Below are 14,509 nucleotides of genomic sequence, written 5' to 3'. Positions count from 1 at the left end.
GTGACACAACCACTGTGTTTGTGATTTATCACCAAACTACTCTTACGGAAACGAGTAACTCACATCACAATAAGGCCAAAAATCAGTCAGAATTCATTTCAAGGGGTGTGACGAGATCTCGTGCCGTGAGATTAAAATGTGATGAGATTTCTCGTCGAGGTGAAAAGCCGTCTCGCTATATTGACATGACGGTGTGTGAGGGTGCCACCGCTACGACTGTCGTTTTGCTTTTTATTGAAATAAAAAACATTTATTCAGTTAGATATCGGTCGCTTCAATCCCATCCAGCTCATCCAACACGAGATGACTGACAAGACCATGGCGGAGGAGTCGTTGCGCAACAGAGCTTAAAAAAAACATCTGACAAATGCACCGCCACTCCCTATTCACTAGGGTTGGGTACCGTTCACATTTTAACCGGTATCAGTATCGGTACCTGAAATTCGGTGCTGGTATTTTTTCGGTACTTTACTCTTATGGAATCCCAAGTCTGCCAAAATTAAAAATAAATAAATACATAAATAAACATACAAAGAAATGTACATAAAAAAAAATGTTTGTTTTTTTAAAATAACTGTCTTAGTACATTAAGCCACGTTAAGCGTTTTAGAATGTCACCACGAGGGGAGACGCGACGTGACAAAATGTTTACCGACGCCTCGTTCTATTTTGGATCTTTGGATCTAAGTGTTTGTCACATGTTGTGCATGTAAAAGTAGTGAAGTGAATTTGTGGTCTCGTTTTTAAATGCATTGATCAATATGTTTGCATTGACTTCACTGTAGCTTATATGTGCGCTGGTTCCTTTCCATGTTCTGACCGGTGCCCGAATCTCAATCAAACGCAAGCGCCTTCATTCAAATGATTAATAATGGGAAATAACAAGCGCTGAGTCCCTGTTATCAGATCTGCTGAAGATGTTGCTGTTCATGTTTGCCAGCCCAGGACATTTTACAAATCCAGACAAGACGATGTTCTACGGCCATGTTCGGAATAAAGAGTAGCCTATCCATGTCACACAGTACAGTTAGGGTGATATTATATGACTTAACCCGTGATATAAGATTTTGGCCGTACTACCCATCCAAATCATTCATCCCTGTATCAACGTCAGTAGGCTACACTTCTTGTATTACAAGCACACCACAAGGTGTCACTGTGGCCTCAACGCTTCGCTCTCGCCTGATTGCTATGTCCGAGGTAAACCACGCCGTCCTCATTACCCTACAGACAAAGAAATGTAAAAATACATAAATGTAAAAATAAAGAAATGTAGAAATGAATAAATGTGGAAATGAAGAAATATGGAAATAAATGTATAAATAAATAAAAGAAAAAATAAATAAATGTGGTAAAAAAATATATTCATAAATAAGGAAATAAATGTATAAATAATTATTTATTTTTTGCTTTCCTATGTATATTTATTTATATATTTAATTATTTATTTTTGCTTTTTTTACATTTCTTTGTATATTTATTTATGTATTTATTTATTTTTAATTTTGCAAGACTTGGAATTCCATAACTCTCATGTAACGCCGCGATGAGATTAACAACGCTCGCTCGAAGTTCATTGCAAATTGCGTTGTCTCAGTCTACATCGTTTTGTGAAATGTAACCACACTTCAGAACATTTAGACATTGCCCTGTGTGTTGTGTTTAAACAAGTTGCAGGGGTGACGGTCGCATGGTCTCTCTCTCTCTTTCTCTAACGTACCTTACTCTTGTGCCCAGATGCGTTCTCAGGTACTGAAATTTGGCACCGATTGATTTAATGTGAATTGGTACTTGGTAGTACCGATGTAATTTGGTCGTTGCCCTTAAAAGTACCGAGTTCGGTACCCAACCCTACTATTCACAGAGTATGCGCGAAATCGAAAGCGAAAGTAAAACGCGAACGCGCATTCAAATACGATTTCAATACCCCGCATTTTGAATGCGGCTTCCTGATGCATGCAAATATCTCCCAATATAAAAGCTATCTTAGGCTGGGCTGTGTGGTTGTAACCGTCTCTTAGCTCTGTATCATGCTTGAAGAAAAATTTGTCCTCTGTTTGCACTTTGAATATTGAGAGATTACTTTGATTATGGTTGAACTTATTGTTTGCAATTAATAAGACTAAGAGAAAACCGTGTTATTCATTTTTATTTATACTGTTTTTATTTCTATGATCAATTTGTGGAAAGGAGTTCAGTTAGGAGGTCAAAAGTTGTAGAAGCTCATAAATTATGTACAGTAAGGTCTGAAGAGACTCGTATGAAATCATACAGGAGAGAAGCCAGTCAGTTGAGTTTGTGGAAAAAGCTTAGGCAGTGCTTTTACTGCACATGATAATTCATACTTGGAAAGCAGAACTGAAATGACATTCATTACAAGATCATTAGTTCAAACATTTCAGATGCAGCTGCAGAGTATTTTTCTAGTCATGTATTTCGTCATTGAGGATTTCTTAAAAATACTGTGTAAAAATCTCGTCTCGTGAGCCACCTGTGTCTCGTCACACCCCTATTAATTTCATTAAAGCAGTGTTTCAGGTTCAGTACAAGTTGAGCTCTATTGACTCATTTGGGACTGTCGATTACTGTAGAAAATCATTGTGACAGCAATGCACTTAAAATGCAAGTAAACCTGTTTTAAAGCAGGCATATTAAAACACTGAATCATTTAGTAAAACACTATTTATTATTTTGCTTAAGTATTTCCTTTGAGTTTGTTCTGATGGATGTAATGTCTCTTTCTGATATCTTTGCATGCATCATGCAAATGTTATTGACATGTTGTAGTCACGACACTGAAGCTATATAATATATAAATTTACACTGACAATGTTCAATGATACCATCATGTGAATATGTATAATGTCGAGTCACATTTATTTATTTATATAGCGCTTTATGCAGCAGGTTGTCTCAAAGCAGCTTTACAGAAATAAATGGTGTTGCAAAATTAATTTATTAAGCAAATTATGTGAAATGACTTCAATTTCAGTTTTAAAGCAACTCTGAAGAAGACAACAGTGTCATTATTCAGCTCACGCCAGTTCAATGCAGATTCAATAATGGTGTCAATGTTGCAGTTCATCAATTATGAAACAAGCTGTAAAGAAGACAATAGTGTCATTACTCTACTCAATTTAGTTCAATGTTAATTCAATTCTCTTGTGGATATGCTTTTGAAACAGTCTGTATTTTAATGTTCAATGTCTGGCACCATGTATTGCTGTTGCAAGTGTAACCACAAATTACAGATTATTTTCTGCGTTAACAGGGACATTACGGCACAAATACGTTCGATAGATCTTAACTTATATTGAAGCACGAACATTTCTTTAAGTTCATCCCTGTGAGCAACCAGGTGAAGAATCTCTCCAGACATGTTTACTTGCTCTATTCTTGTTTTCTATCTCTCAGCTTTACATTGTACACTTCTTTCGGCTGTATTTTCTCCCAGTCATCCCATAGCGAAAACATCCCTAGGTTACTTGCACCTGTTGTACGTTCTCGAATCCTATTTTGTAGTAAGATATGCTAGAACATTTGAGCGGTCTGTGAGGAAAATATATATGTACTTGTGTAAGATATGTGAATATAACAAGAAAAGTGGCCTAAATCTTCATCATGATCCAACTTGGCAGATGCGTCTATACCAAAACAACATAATGCTCATATATTATGTTTGTTGAAGCCCTGATTTGTGCCAATCAAATGTTATCCAATAAAACTCCACAGGGAACAGGCCAAGTGTTGTGTACATTCCCACATGTTCTGTGTTATCATTATTATTGATATTAATTGTGAGGTTGAAAATGCAACGGAGATTTATTGTTCCCTGAACAGTGTTACAGACTGACTGAGATTAAATGAAAAGTGAACAAAGAAATCCCCATGATTGTTTGCAGCTGCTACTTACCAGCTTAATTTCTAGGATTATTCCTTGGAGATCGTTTGTTTACTTAATATAAATTACGTTAAGAAAGTCTCCAGCAACACAGAGGTTGAGAACGACCCTCATCGCCAACTGTTTCTGCCACTTTTGCAGGCTTGTGATTGGCCTATAAGAGAGGAGAACAGAATTAGCATGAATTAATACTGATAAACTAGTGATTATTTTTGATAAATTGAAAGCTTATTATTAACAAAATACCTTTAAACTCAACAATAATGATGGATGATCCGGGGCCAGTTTTCACAATGTCTTGCGTTCATTAGTTGTGAAAACTGATGACAGGAAAACATAAACAAATCACTGTGTACATAAACGTGCGTTTATAGCTGTTAAAACTATACAAGTTATTGCTTACAAATCTAATATGTTATTGTAAATCGTACAGTGATGGCATCAGATGCACTGCAAAAAAAATATTTTTTTACTCAGTGTTTTTTCTTGTTTTCCAGTATATCTAAACATTTTTAAATCAAGACACATTTACTCAGAAAGCAAGATGACTTAAGATATTAAGTCTTAAATCATCAAAATGAAGCGAGTTTATGGTAAAAACAAGAAAAATTATCTGCAAGTGAGGTCAGAAAAATAGTTCATTCAAAGTGAAAACTAGATTATTTTTCACTGACAGATATTTTTTCTTGTTTTAACTATAAACTCACTTCATTTTGATACAGTTTCTCAGAAAACAAGATTTATTATCGTCATTTGCTTCTCAAGTAAATGTATCTTGATGTAAGAATTTTTAGTTATTTGTACTGGAAAACAAGAAGAAGAAAAAAACACTAAGAAAAAGATTATGTACTATGGTAAATTTTAAAGTTTTATGGAGTTCTTGGCAGATTTCAATTTTATATTAAACCCTGCTAGAGTCGCCTCAAGCTAACAGTTAACGTTACGCTAGTCATTAAACCGTTAAAAAAATAAAATATATGAGGTAAGTTACATTATATTCTTAAATTATTTAGTTATTTAGTGTTTTCCCTGTGTGGTCAAAAACGGTTCTTTACGTTTCATCATCTGAGACGACGTCGAAGCGAAGTCAACCGAGCAGCTTCAGTTTCATCAATAAATCTCGATCACAGAACCGCATCATTGATTAAACGTCAGTCTTAATTTACCTGCCATTTATTCACGTTTAATCACAGCTGCATAGATGTAGATTTCAGTGCTCTTAAGGGCCATATTTTGTTAACCACTGACCCAGAAAGCAACACTTCTAATCCCGATGAATCTGAGGGAGACAGGGATCAATATGACACGCTGGTGACGCCGCCTGCTGGTCAAATTCTGTAAATGCAACGAAAACATGCATAGAAACACCTTTTACAAACTAATTGTAATGTTTGTAATGTTCTAATTTTTGAAAATGTAAAATATTAAATACAACTAACAAAATAATCTAATACCGTTAAATATGAAGTTATTTTATTACTGTAGGGCTGTTTTGTTTAGCTTGGTTCAGGCCAATAAGAGACCATTAACTACAACTCTTCCTTTTTATTATAAAATGTCCACAAATTTACAGAACTGAAGAGATGAGAACCATAACCACATAGACATGGGTTAAGGAACTGAAATTTCGAAACACTGAAACCACGTGACTTTGGCAGTTTGCTCGAAATGCACTCTGAATCACATGATTAGAAATAAATGATTCACAAATGTTTCGAAGCTTCTCAAAGCGAAAGCGACCATTAAAGAAAAAGAAAGAACAATGTTATCAATTTTAGCTATTTACAAATAAGAAATTTATTTTAAAATGTACACAAATTCACTCTTGTTCGTATGAGGCAAAATGTTTCTTCGCGTAAATGATTCAGCCTATATTTTACGTTCAATACGGCGAAATTTGACATTAAAGTTGAGTAGTTTGCGTCACTGGATATTACTGTTGTTGGTGGTTTATCATTTATGTCGTAAAACAGCTATTTAAATCTTACCTCGCATTCGCGCTCTTTTACCGTCAAAAACTGAAGAAATTCGCGCTCGGTTTCTGTGAACGCCCGCCATCTTTGATTTGATTGGCCATCTCAGTAATTTTGACATTGTCAATAACAATAAACTCCAACAAATAGTTATTTATTGAAACCTAAGGCGTCACATCAGTACACTAATGGAACAATTAAACTATTAGACTAATTAAAACAGTCTGATTGTGCCAATTAGCCTTTAATGAGGTTGTGATCATTTGATACTAATCCTTAGAATTAAAAATTGTACACAATTACTTTATGTACAAATGGCTCAGATAAAATTAGCAGTAGCATCTTGATCTTAACATTTACAGATATATTTTTTAAACGAACAACTGTAATTTTGTTAATTTATTACTGTAAAGTATTACTGATAATTCAATGACTTGATTTTTAACACCTATTTCCAGGTTTTCCGTTATCGTTTCCATTATTCCTGCAAAACGCCGGTGTGTAAAAATGACTCGTGATACACTGTGTAAGTAAATTTGACTCAATGCTTTAATTGAAAAAAAGAAAAAAAAAATATGCATACAGTCATCACATGATACAAAACAAGAAAGAAAGAAGAAAAAAAAAAAAATCACATGGGGAGATTCCAGAAAGAAACATTTTAAAATTTCAGCCTTTAATTCAAATCATAAAAAATAATAATAAAATTCTCATGTTTATGAAACTGACCAGATTAATCACAAACAGCAAGTCTTTAGTCTGTTGCCTCATGTCAATAATCACAAAGGACAAAACGGGTTATTCATCTTCAGATCTTTCACAATCATAACCACATCTGTTCTGTAAACATACTCACATCATCCACATGATCATTTACACATTTCACAAACTCTCCATGAACTGAACGGTGAATAAGGCCATTCGGGTTCCTACAATGGAATGTAAATTACAAAATTGATAAAGGAAAAGGGAGCACGGAGAAAAGGAGCCGCCGTGGCTGGCGCTCATCGATAGTGGCGCGGCGGCGGGCTGTGATGCTGAATCGGTGCTCGTCGGGAGGGCGGGCTATGGCGGGTCATGTGACGCGGTGGCGATCGGTAGCGGGGAGGCGGCGACCCTCTGCTCTGGTACGGGGGTGAGTAGCGTCCGCGAGACCTGGACCGGGAGCGCGAGCGACCCCAGCTTGTGCCCCGCTCCTCCATGACTCTGATGTAGGACGTCTCTCCCTGCACAACAAACAAGGTGGATGAACTTTTAATCAGGGTTATTATCATTAACTAAAACTATTAAAAACATTTCTGTTGTCTGCGCCAATAGCCTTGTGGGCAGCACACCGACACCCAATCCAGTCCCCCCTCTCTCTCTCCAACTTCACTTCCTGTTAACTTACTGTCCGTTATAATAAAGGCAAAAACACCAAAAATAAATCTTGAAAAAAAGAAATAAAGCTGAAATAATAATAAATATTAGTTGAAAAACTAAATTAGAAATTAGACCACAGACTGTATATTTAAAAAAAAAAAAAAAAAAAAAAAAAAAAAAAACGGTCTCCACTTCCTTCCACTAACGGAAAATGAAGCCAAAATATCTCAGTAACGATTATGTCATTCGGAGCCCAACTCAATCGCTAGCACATGACATTACACCCGTTTTTTTTAGCATCAAATAACTAACTAAAACCAAACTAATTGGAGGACACTTGAACATACGTCTGCGTGATAAGAACTTCCTAAAATGACAGAAACCATCTTTGAAATTAGAGATTAATAGTGACTACGTTTTAATCAGTCGGTTAGTGACAGAAAAAAAAAGTTTTACTGAATAACCTGACTAATGACCATCATGACCTGACTAGAGTTGTCAAAAGTACCAACCGCGATACCAAGTCAGTACTGAAATTGAGCGCATTCGTAAACACCTCTGATTGGCCTTTGTGTTGACACGCTCATCAGATATGTCTGTGATTGGCTACAATGTTCAACGCACGGGTATGGAAGCCCGTTTCCGCCACTAAATAAAAAAATAAAAACAGTAATTGCGACTTTTTATCTCAGAATTCGGACTTTTTAATCTCGCAAGTTATAAAGTCACAATTCTGAGATAAACTCGCAATTGCGTGATATAAAGTCACAATTCTGAGAAGTCACAATTCTCACAATTGCAATTTATATTTTAAAAGTCAGAATTGTGACTTTATATCACGCAATTGTGAGTTTATATATCAGAATTCTGACTTTATAACTCGCAATTGTGAGAAAAAGTCAGAATTCTGAGATAAAAAGTCGCAATTACTGTTTTTATTTTTTTATTTAGTGGCGGAAACGGGCTTACATACGCGGGAGCACACAGAAGTGTTTAAATTTGAAAGCATTTTGAAAGCAGGCGTCTATCAGCGGACATATCTGATGAGCGTGTCAACACAAAGGCCAATCAGAGGTGTTTACGAATCCACTCAACAGCGCTCAAAGCGTCATATTTTTTTAAATTTCACTAGGCCTGACTGCATATACTACAGTTCATGGATCCATTCAGAATTACTTAACACAGCAACATACACATGACAGATAAAAACATTATCCTGAATGTGTTTGGAAACAACGTGAATGTACCGAAATGTGTCTCTGCATAAAGACAATGTGCGATCAGTGCGTCGAGAGCGCACATACACGGTCTGTTTGCGCATCAATATAACGGACTCATGCGTGCTTACTGTACAACTCCTGTACATCACAGCAATCGTCTTTACCTTGATTACAATCCTCATCCATCAAAACTTTACTAGCGAGAAACTGGTTTGCTTTATCCAGCCGAGAAACGTAGTTTGCGTATCATCTGGCCATACAGCGTTGGGATGTTTTGACGTTGATGTTTTGTGATGTGAGGGCTCGCAACTCTTCAGAAACAATCACAGAATATGACAGAGATCAGGTTAAAGGGTTAGAATAGAAATGTCCGCCTACCAGGGTTTCAGGCGTCTGCCTCCGCCATGAAATAAACTAAAAAAAGGTAACTGCGACTTTTTATCTTACAATTCTAGAATTGCGAGATATAAACTAACAATTGCAAGCTATAGTCAGAACTACATGATAAAGTCAGAATTGCGAGTTATAAAGTCAGAATTGTGAGTTATAGTCAGAATTGCATGATATAGTCAGAATTGCGAGTTATAAAGTCAGAATTGCAAGTTATAAAGTGAGAATTGCACGATATAGTCAGAATTGTGAGTTATAAAGTCAGAATTGCAAGTTATAAAGTGAGAATTGCACGATATAGTCAGAATTGTGAGTTATAAAGTCAGAATTGCAAGTTATAAAGTGAGAATTGCACGATATAGTCAGAATTGTGAGTTATAAAGTCAGAATTGCAAGTTATAAAGTGAGAATTGCACGATATAGTCAGAATTGTGAGTTATAAAGTCAGAATTGCGAATTATAGTCAGAATTGCGAGAAAGTCAGAATTGCATGATATAGTCAGAATTGCGAGTTATAAAGTCAGAATTGCATGATATAGTCAGAATTTCAAGTTATAAAGTCAGAATTGCGAGATATAAAGTCAGAATTGCATGATATAGTCAGAATTTCAAGTTATAAAGTCAGAATTGCGAGATAAAAAGTCAGAATTGCATGATATAGTCAGAATTTCAAGTTATAAAGTCAGAATTGCGAGATATAAAGTCAGAATTGCATGATATAGTCAGAATTTCAAGTTATAAAGTCAGAATTGCGAGATATAGTCAGAATTGCGAGTTATAAAATCAGAATTGCACGATATAGTCAGAATTGCGAGTTATAAAATCAGAATTGCACGATATAGTCAGAATTGCGAGTTATAAAATCAGAATTGCACGATATAGTCAGAATTGCGAGTTATAAAATCAGAATTGCACGATATAGTCAGAATTGCGAGTTATAAAATCAGAATTGCACGATATAGTCAGAATTGCGAGTTATAAAGTCAGAATTGCGAGATATAAAGTCAGAATTGCATGATATAGTCAGAATTTCAAGTTATAAAGTCAGAATTGCGAGATATAAAGTCAGAATTGCAAGTTATAAAGTCAGAATTGCAAGTTATAAAGTCAGAATTGCAAGTTATGAAGTCAGAATTGCACGATATATTCAGAATTGCGAATTATAAAGTCAAGTCAGAATTGCGAGTTATAAAGTCAGAATTGCAAGTTATAAAGTCAGAATAGCATGATATAGTCAGAATTGCAAGTTATAAAGTCAGAATTGCACGATATAGTCAGAATTGCGAGCTATAAAGTCAGAATTGCACGATATAGTCAGAATTGCGAGTTATAAAGTCAGAATTGCAAGGGAAAAAAGACTGACGTTTATATCTTAGAATTCTGACTTTATTCCATGCAATTCTGACTTTATAACTCGAAATTGCGAGTTTAAATCTCGCAATTCTGAGAAAAAAGTCAGAATTGGGAGATAAAAAGTCACAATTACCTATTTTTTTGTCGCGGAAACAAGCTTCCATAGTTTGCATCATTGTAGACACTGTAGTATATTTAGTAGCATATCTATATATACACAAGTAGCATATATAGTGTGATAAACTCCCGACTTCAAACATCATCTATCTGCATGACGTAAATGATGCAATTCCATGTGCTTTTTATTTGCATTCAATTATTTTAACGCGTTACAGATTTGGAATTATTTGCATGTGTTAATGCATTAAAGTTGACAGGCCTACAAAAAACAAAAAAAAACCTGAGGGACGAACCGAACGTGTGAATTTGCATACTCCATCAATGCACGTTTCACAGTGAGCGTTTCACAGGACCCTCACCTGGTGGGATCTGAACTCTGTGCCGTCCAGGCGCCGCAGCGCATACTCCATGTCCTCGCGTCTGAGGAACTCAACCACGCCCTCGCCGTCACGCTGCACGTCAGCGAAACACACATCTCCAGCCTCCCGCATGTGGTCTTTGAGGTCCTGCCAGCTGCCAGTGGGAGGAAGACCTGCAGGGAAAGGTTTTTATTATGTTCATAAACACATCTAGAAAACACCTTGAGAGTTATAATGAAAGGTGCTGTAAAGATTTGTGTATATGCATGTAAACAAATTAACATCAAGGTCAAGAATACACAATGCATTATGATTATCAGTAAGTAAAAAGAAAACCCTTTTCATATCTCCGGGAAGCAGAAGTCATCATAGTTGGGTATACTTCTATACTGACTGAAACTATTATAAATATCATTTTTGCATTCCCATTTGCTCAAACAGCAAAAGAAAAAAAATCCACCATAGTGTTTCTATGACTTTACAAAAGAGGAAAAATTATCGAGAGATTGATTACGTTGATCAGAAGAGAGAAATATATCAAATTTGCCTCAATTTACTAAAGGTTCTGATAAACTGTTAATTGCTGCAGTCTATTTAAAATGTTTAATTAATCTGAATTATAATGAATGATTCAATGACTCACTCATAAAGACTTCAATTGTTCAATTGAATGAATCAGCATTTCTTGAATGAATTATTCAATAAAAAATATGTTTTTAACAGTCACTTGTCGCCACCTACTGGTGTAATTATACATTCTCATCGTATAATTGAGATTTATTATGTTGGTCAGAAGCCTTAAATAACGTAATTTACTAGAAGTTCTAACAAAATGTAAATTGCTGCAGTCTATTTAAAATATTTAATTAATCTGAATTATTAAAAAACTCGGGTTGAATGAATGATTCAATGACTCAATCATAAACACTTCACTTGTTTCATTACTGAATGAATCAGTGTTTTTGAACGAATCTCGAGTGAACGATTCAATGACAAAAACATGTTTTAACAGTCACTTGTCGCCACCTACTGGTGTAACGATGCAATTGATAATCTTTATTTGAAGCTACTTTCAAAAGGTTATTTACTCTATTTTGATCACCACCGTAGACATCAGTGTTTATATCCAAACTAAAAACTTTCATCCCAGTACTTTTGCGAATAATATGAATATTTGTAACAGAAATAATGTAACCGTGATGTTGAAAAGACTTTTTATGAAGCTGTTTCATGACAACGGCTCTCTCTGGCTCGATGCAGATCTTGATTTTGTCAAAGGTTTAATAGACAGAGCCGAATCGTTGTCATTTAGGAACGAGATTGCGTGGGTAATCTTTTAATGCTTAATCGTGCAGCTCTACAAAGTATAATCTTAAAAATGCACATTACATTTTTAAAAAATGAAAATATAAAAAGAGTTGATAGATTTACGAGGTTAATAACTGTTTGTGAAAAGGGTCTATTGTAATGTCATGTTGATTTAAGACTCAAATCTCTTAACTCACCCGTCACAATAACCCGAAACTCAGATCTACGCGTCGGGGGACCAAACCTTCCCCGTGGCCCCCCTCCACCACCTCCTCCTCCTCCTCCTCCTCCTCCCCCTCCTGCAGGTCCACTAAATTTGGATCCGGAAGAACGTGGGTATTCCACACGCAGCTTACAGTCTCCAAATCCATATCCATTCCTTCCAAAGACTGCATCCTCCGCATCCCTAGAGGAAGAGAGGAAAGTGCTCCTAATTTTCGTTCTACACTTGAAAAAGCCTCGTCCATGAGCTCTCTGAGGCCGTGCGACTCACCGTGGGTCCTCAAATCGCACGAAGGCAAATGGGATGGTGCCTCTGTTGTTCTTCAGCTCAATATCCCGAATTTTTCCATATTTGTAGAAGAGATCCTCAATGTCCCTCTCCTGAACATCCATGGGAAGGTTTCCCACGTAGATCCGTCCGTCTGACATGGCTTAAACCCCGCTGGACCTGCAGCCTTCGAGGAAATAGAGCGTTTTTCCGAGTCAAGGTGTTCAGAACATCCAAACTCTAGTCCGTCCTTCTAAAAGCCACTATTTACAACTCTAAACTCTGGCGGAAGCAGTACATGTCGAGCTCAAGCAACCCAGCATAGGACCTTCTCCAGGACCACAGTCTGAAAACTTAGAAACACAGGATAATCAATCAATGTGAACACACATGAGTGTCAGATGAGGAACAAGGGACTGAATGATGCTTCCAGTCGACCGTGAAATATTTGAATAACGTCTGCGAAGCACATGTGTGCGTTATTTAAATTACGATTTACATTTTGTAGGGCAAATATAATCTCATTTTGACATAAAGCTACAATACTTGCCAAGATCTAGAAAAAATACTTTTAGTATGTTAAATGACGAGCAACACAAACACTTTGTAATAAGCAGGACTCAGCTTATAGGCTTTATAAAGAGAACAACTACGCAAATATGTGAATATTTAACAATATTAAAGTCGTTGATGATTAATAAAGGAGTCAAATGCAAATGACTGGACGAGCCATGACAGCTGCTAACATCTCTCATCTCTTCTAATGTTGTTAATTCCCCGTGTAATTTGAAAAATGAACCCAAATTCATTCATTTATACTAATATATGTATAATAATCACTTAAATAAGCCTAAAAGTGTCATGCCTGTGCGTTTAATAACAATACAACACAATGACATTAGCATGCTAGCTGCTAGCTCCTTTGTTGAGATTCTGCTCAAGGCGAAATGACAAATACGGGCGAATAACGAGGTCGGTCTTTTTCCTCGTGCACGAATATGTTAAAAGATCAAATATAAGAGAGATTAATAGTTCGATTTACCTTTATAATTTGCAGGTCGTAGTAAAAACCGAGGATAAAAAGGCGCACGCGCTTCCCCTCCCCGGATCAGGAAGTGAGTGACTCAAAATGGCGCCCCCTTCAGGGTGAAACAAGCAACTGCAGCAAACGGCTGAAAACTTGAGCGCGAATAACACGAGCACATCTGTGCATCAGGAAATGAAATGAAATGTTATTATAGTTAAAATAAAATAATAAAATAAACTGTTATTATAGTTAAAAATAAAAAGTTTTTATAGTTAAAATAAAATATTTTTATAGTTAAAATAAAATATTTTTATAGTTAAAAACAAAATGTTATTATAGTTTAAAAAAATAAAATGTTATTATAATTCAAATAAAATAATAAAATAAAATGTTATTGTTAAAAATAAAAAATAAAATGTTATTATAGTTAAAATAAAATGAAATGTTATTATAGTTAAAATAAAATATGTTATAGTTAAAAAATGTTATAGTTTGAAAAAAAATGTTATTATATTTAAAATAATAAAATAAAATAAAATGTTATTATAGTTAAAATAAAATGTTTTTATAGTTAAAATAAAATAGGATAAAATGTTATTATAGTTAAAAAAATAAAATGTTATATAGTTAAAATAAAATAAAATAATGTTATATTTAAAAAAATTTAAAAAAAAATGTATTATAGTTAAAATAAAATGTTATTATAGTTAAAATAAAATAATGAAATAAAATAAAATGTTATTAAAGTTAAAAATAAAAAATGTTATCATAGTTAAAATGAAATAAAATATTAGTATAGTTAAAATAAAATAAAATGTTATAGTTAAAGATAAAAAATAAAATGTTATAGTTAAAATAAAATAAAATGTTATTATAGTTATAATAAAATAAAATATTAAAAACGCACTAAAACCTATTTTATTTTAGCTAGGGCAATATTTTTTTCCAGGGTAATATTTCTCATTTCTATTTAGTTTAACTTGATGTAGCCTACTAAAACTTACTC

General features: G+C 34.9%; 1 protein-coding gene and 1 long non-coding RNA gene across 3 annotated transcripts; both read right to left on the bottom strand.

Moving 5' to 3' along the window:
• Positions 1-2,952: 2,952 nt before the first annotated feature.
• LOC127520500 (uncharacterized) lies at positions 2,953-5,194 on the bottom strand. The gene is made up of 4 exons (XR_007932136.1): positions 5,068-5,194; positions 4,148-4,221; positions 3,914-4,055; positions 2,953-3,100 (listed from the first exon to the last, which is right to left on the bottom strand). It is a non-coding gene; the product is annotated as an uncharacterized LOC127520500 (long non-coding RNA).
• A 1,211-nt stretch (positions 5,195-6,405) lies between these two features.
• On the bottom strand, positions 6,406-13,681 carry srsf9 (serine and arginine rich splicing factor 9). 2 transcript variants are annotated; one of them, XM_051908644.1, is made up of 5 exons: positions 13,519-13,681; positions 12,480-12,829; positions 12,184-12,392; positions 10,679-10,851; positions 6,406-7,100 (listed from the first exon to the last, which is right to left on the bottom strand). In XM_051908644.1, the coding sequence occupies exons 2-5, from the start codon at positions 12,635-12,637 to the stop codon at positions 6,879-6,881; spliced, it is 762 nt and encodes a 253-aa protein (XP_051764604.1). In that variant the 5' UTR covers positions 12,638-12,829; positions 13,519-13,681; the 3' UTR covers positions 6,406-6,878. The 2 variants fall into 2 exon arrangements, with proteins under 2 accessions (XP_051764604.1, XP_051764605.1); XM_051908645.1 differs by having other exon boundaries at positions 12,480-12,663; positions 13,519-13,672.
• Between the last annotated feature and the right edge of the window lie 828 nt (positions 13,682-14,509).

The sequence above is a fragment of the Ctenopharyngodon idella genome, chromosome 10, assembly GCF_019924925.1.
Source record: "Ctenopharyngodon idella isolate HZGC_01 chromosome 10, HZGC01, whole genome shotgun sequence".
Lineage (NCBI taxonomy): Eukaryota > Metazoa > Chordata > Actinopteri > Cypriniformes > Xenocyprididae > Ctenopharyngodon > Ctenopharyngodon idella.
This window is presented reverse-complemented; position numbering and strand designations above follow the sequence as displayed.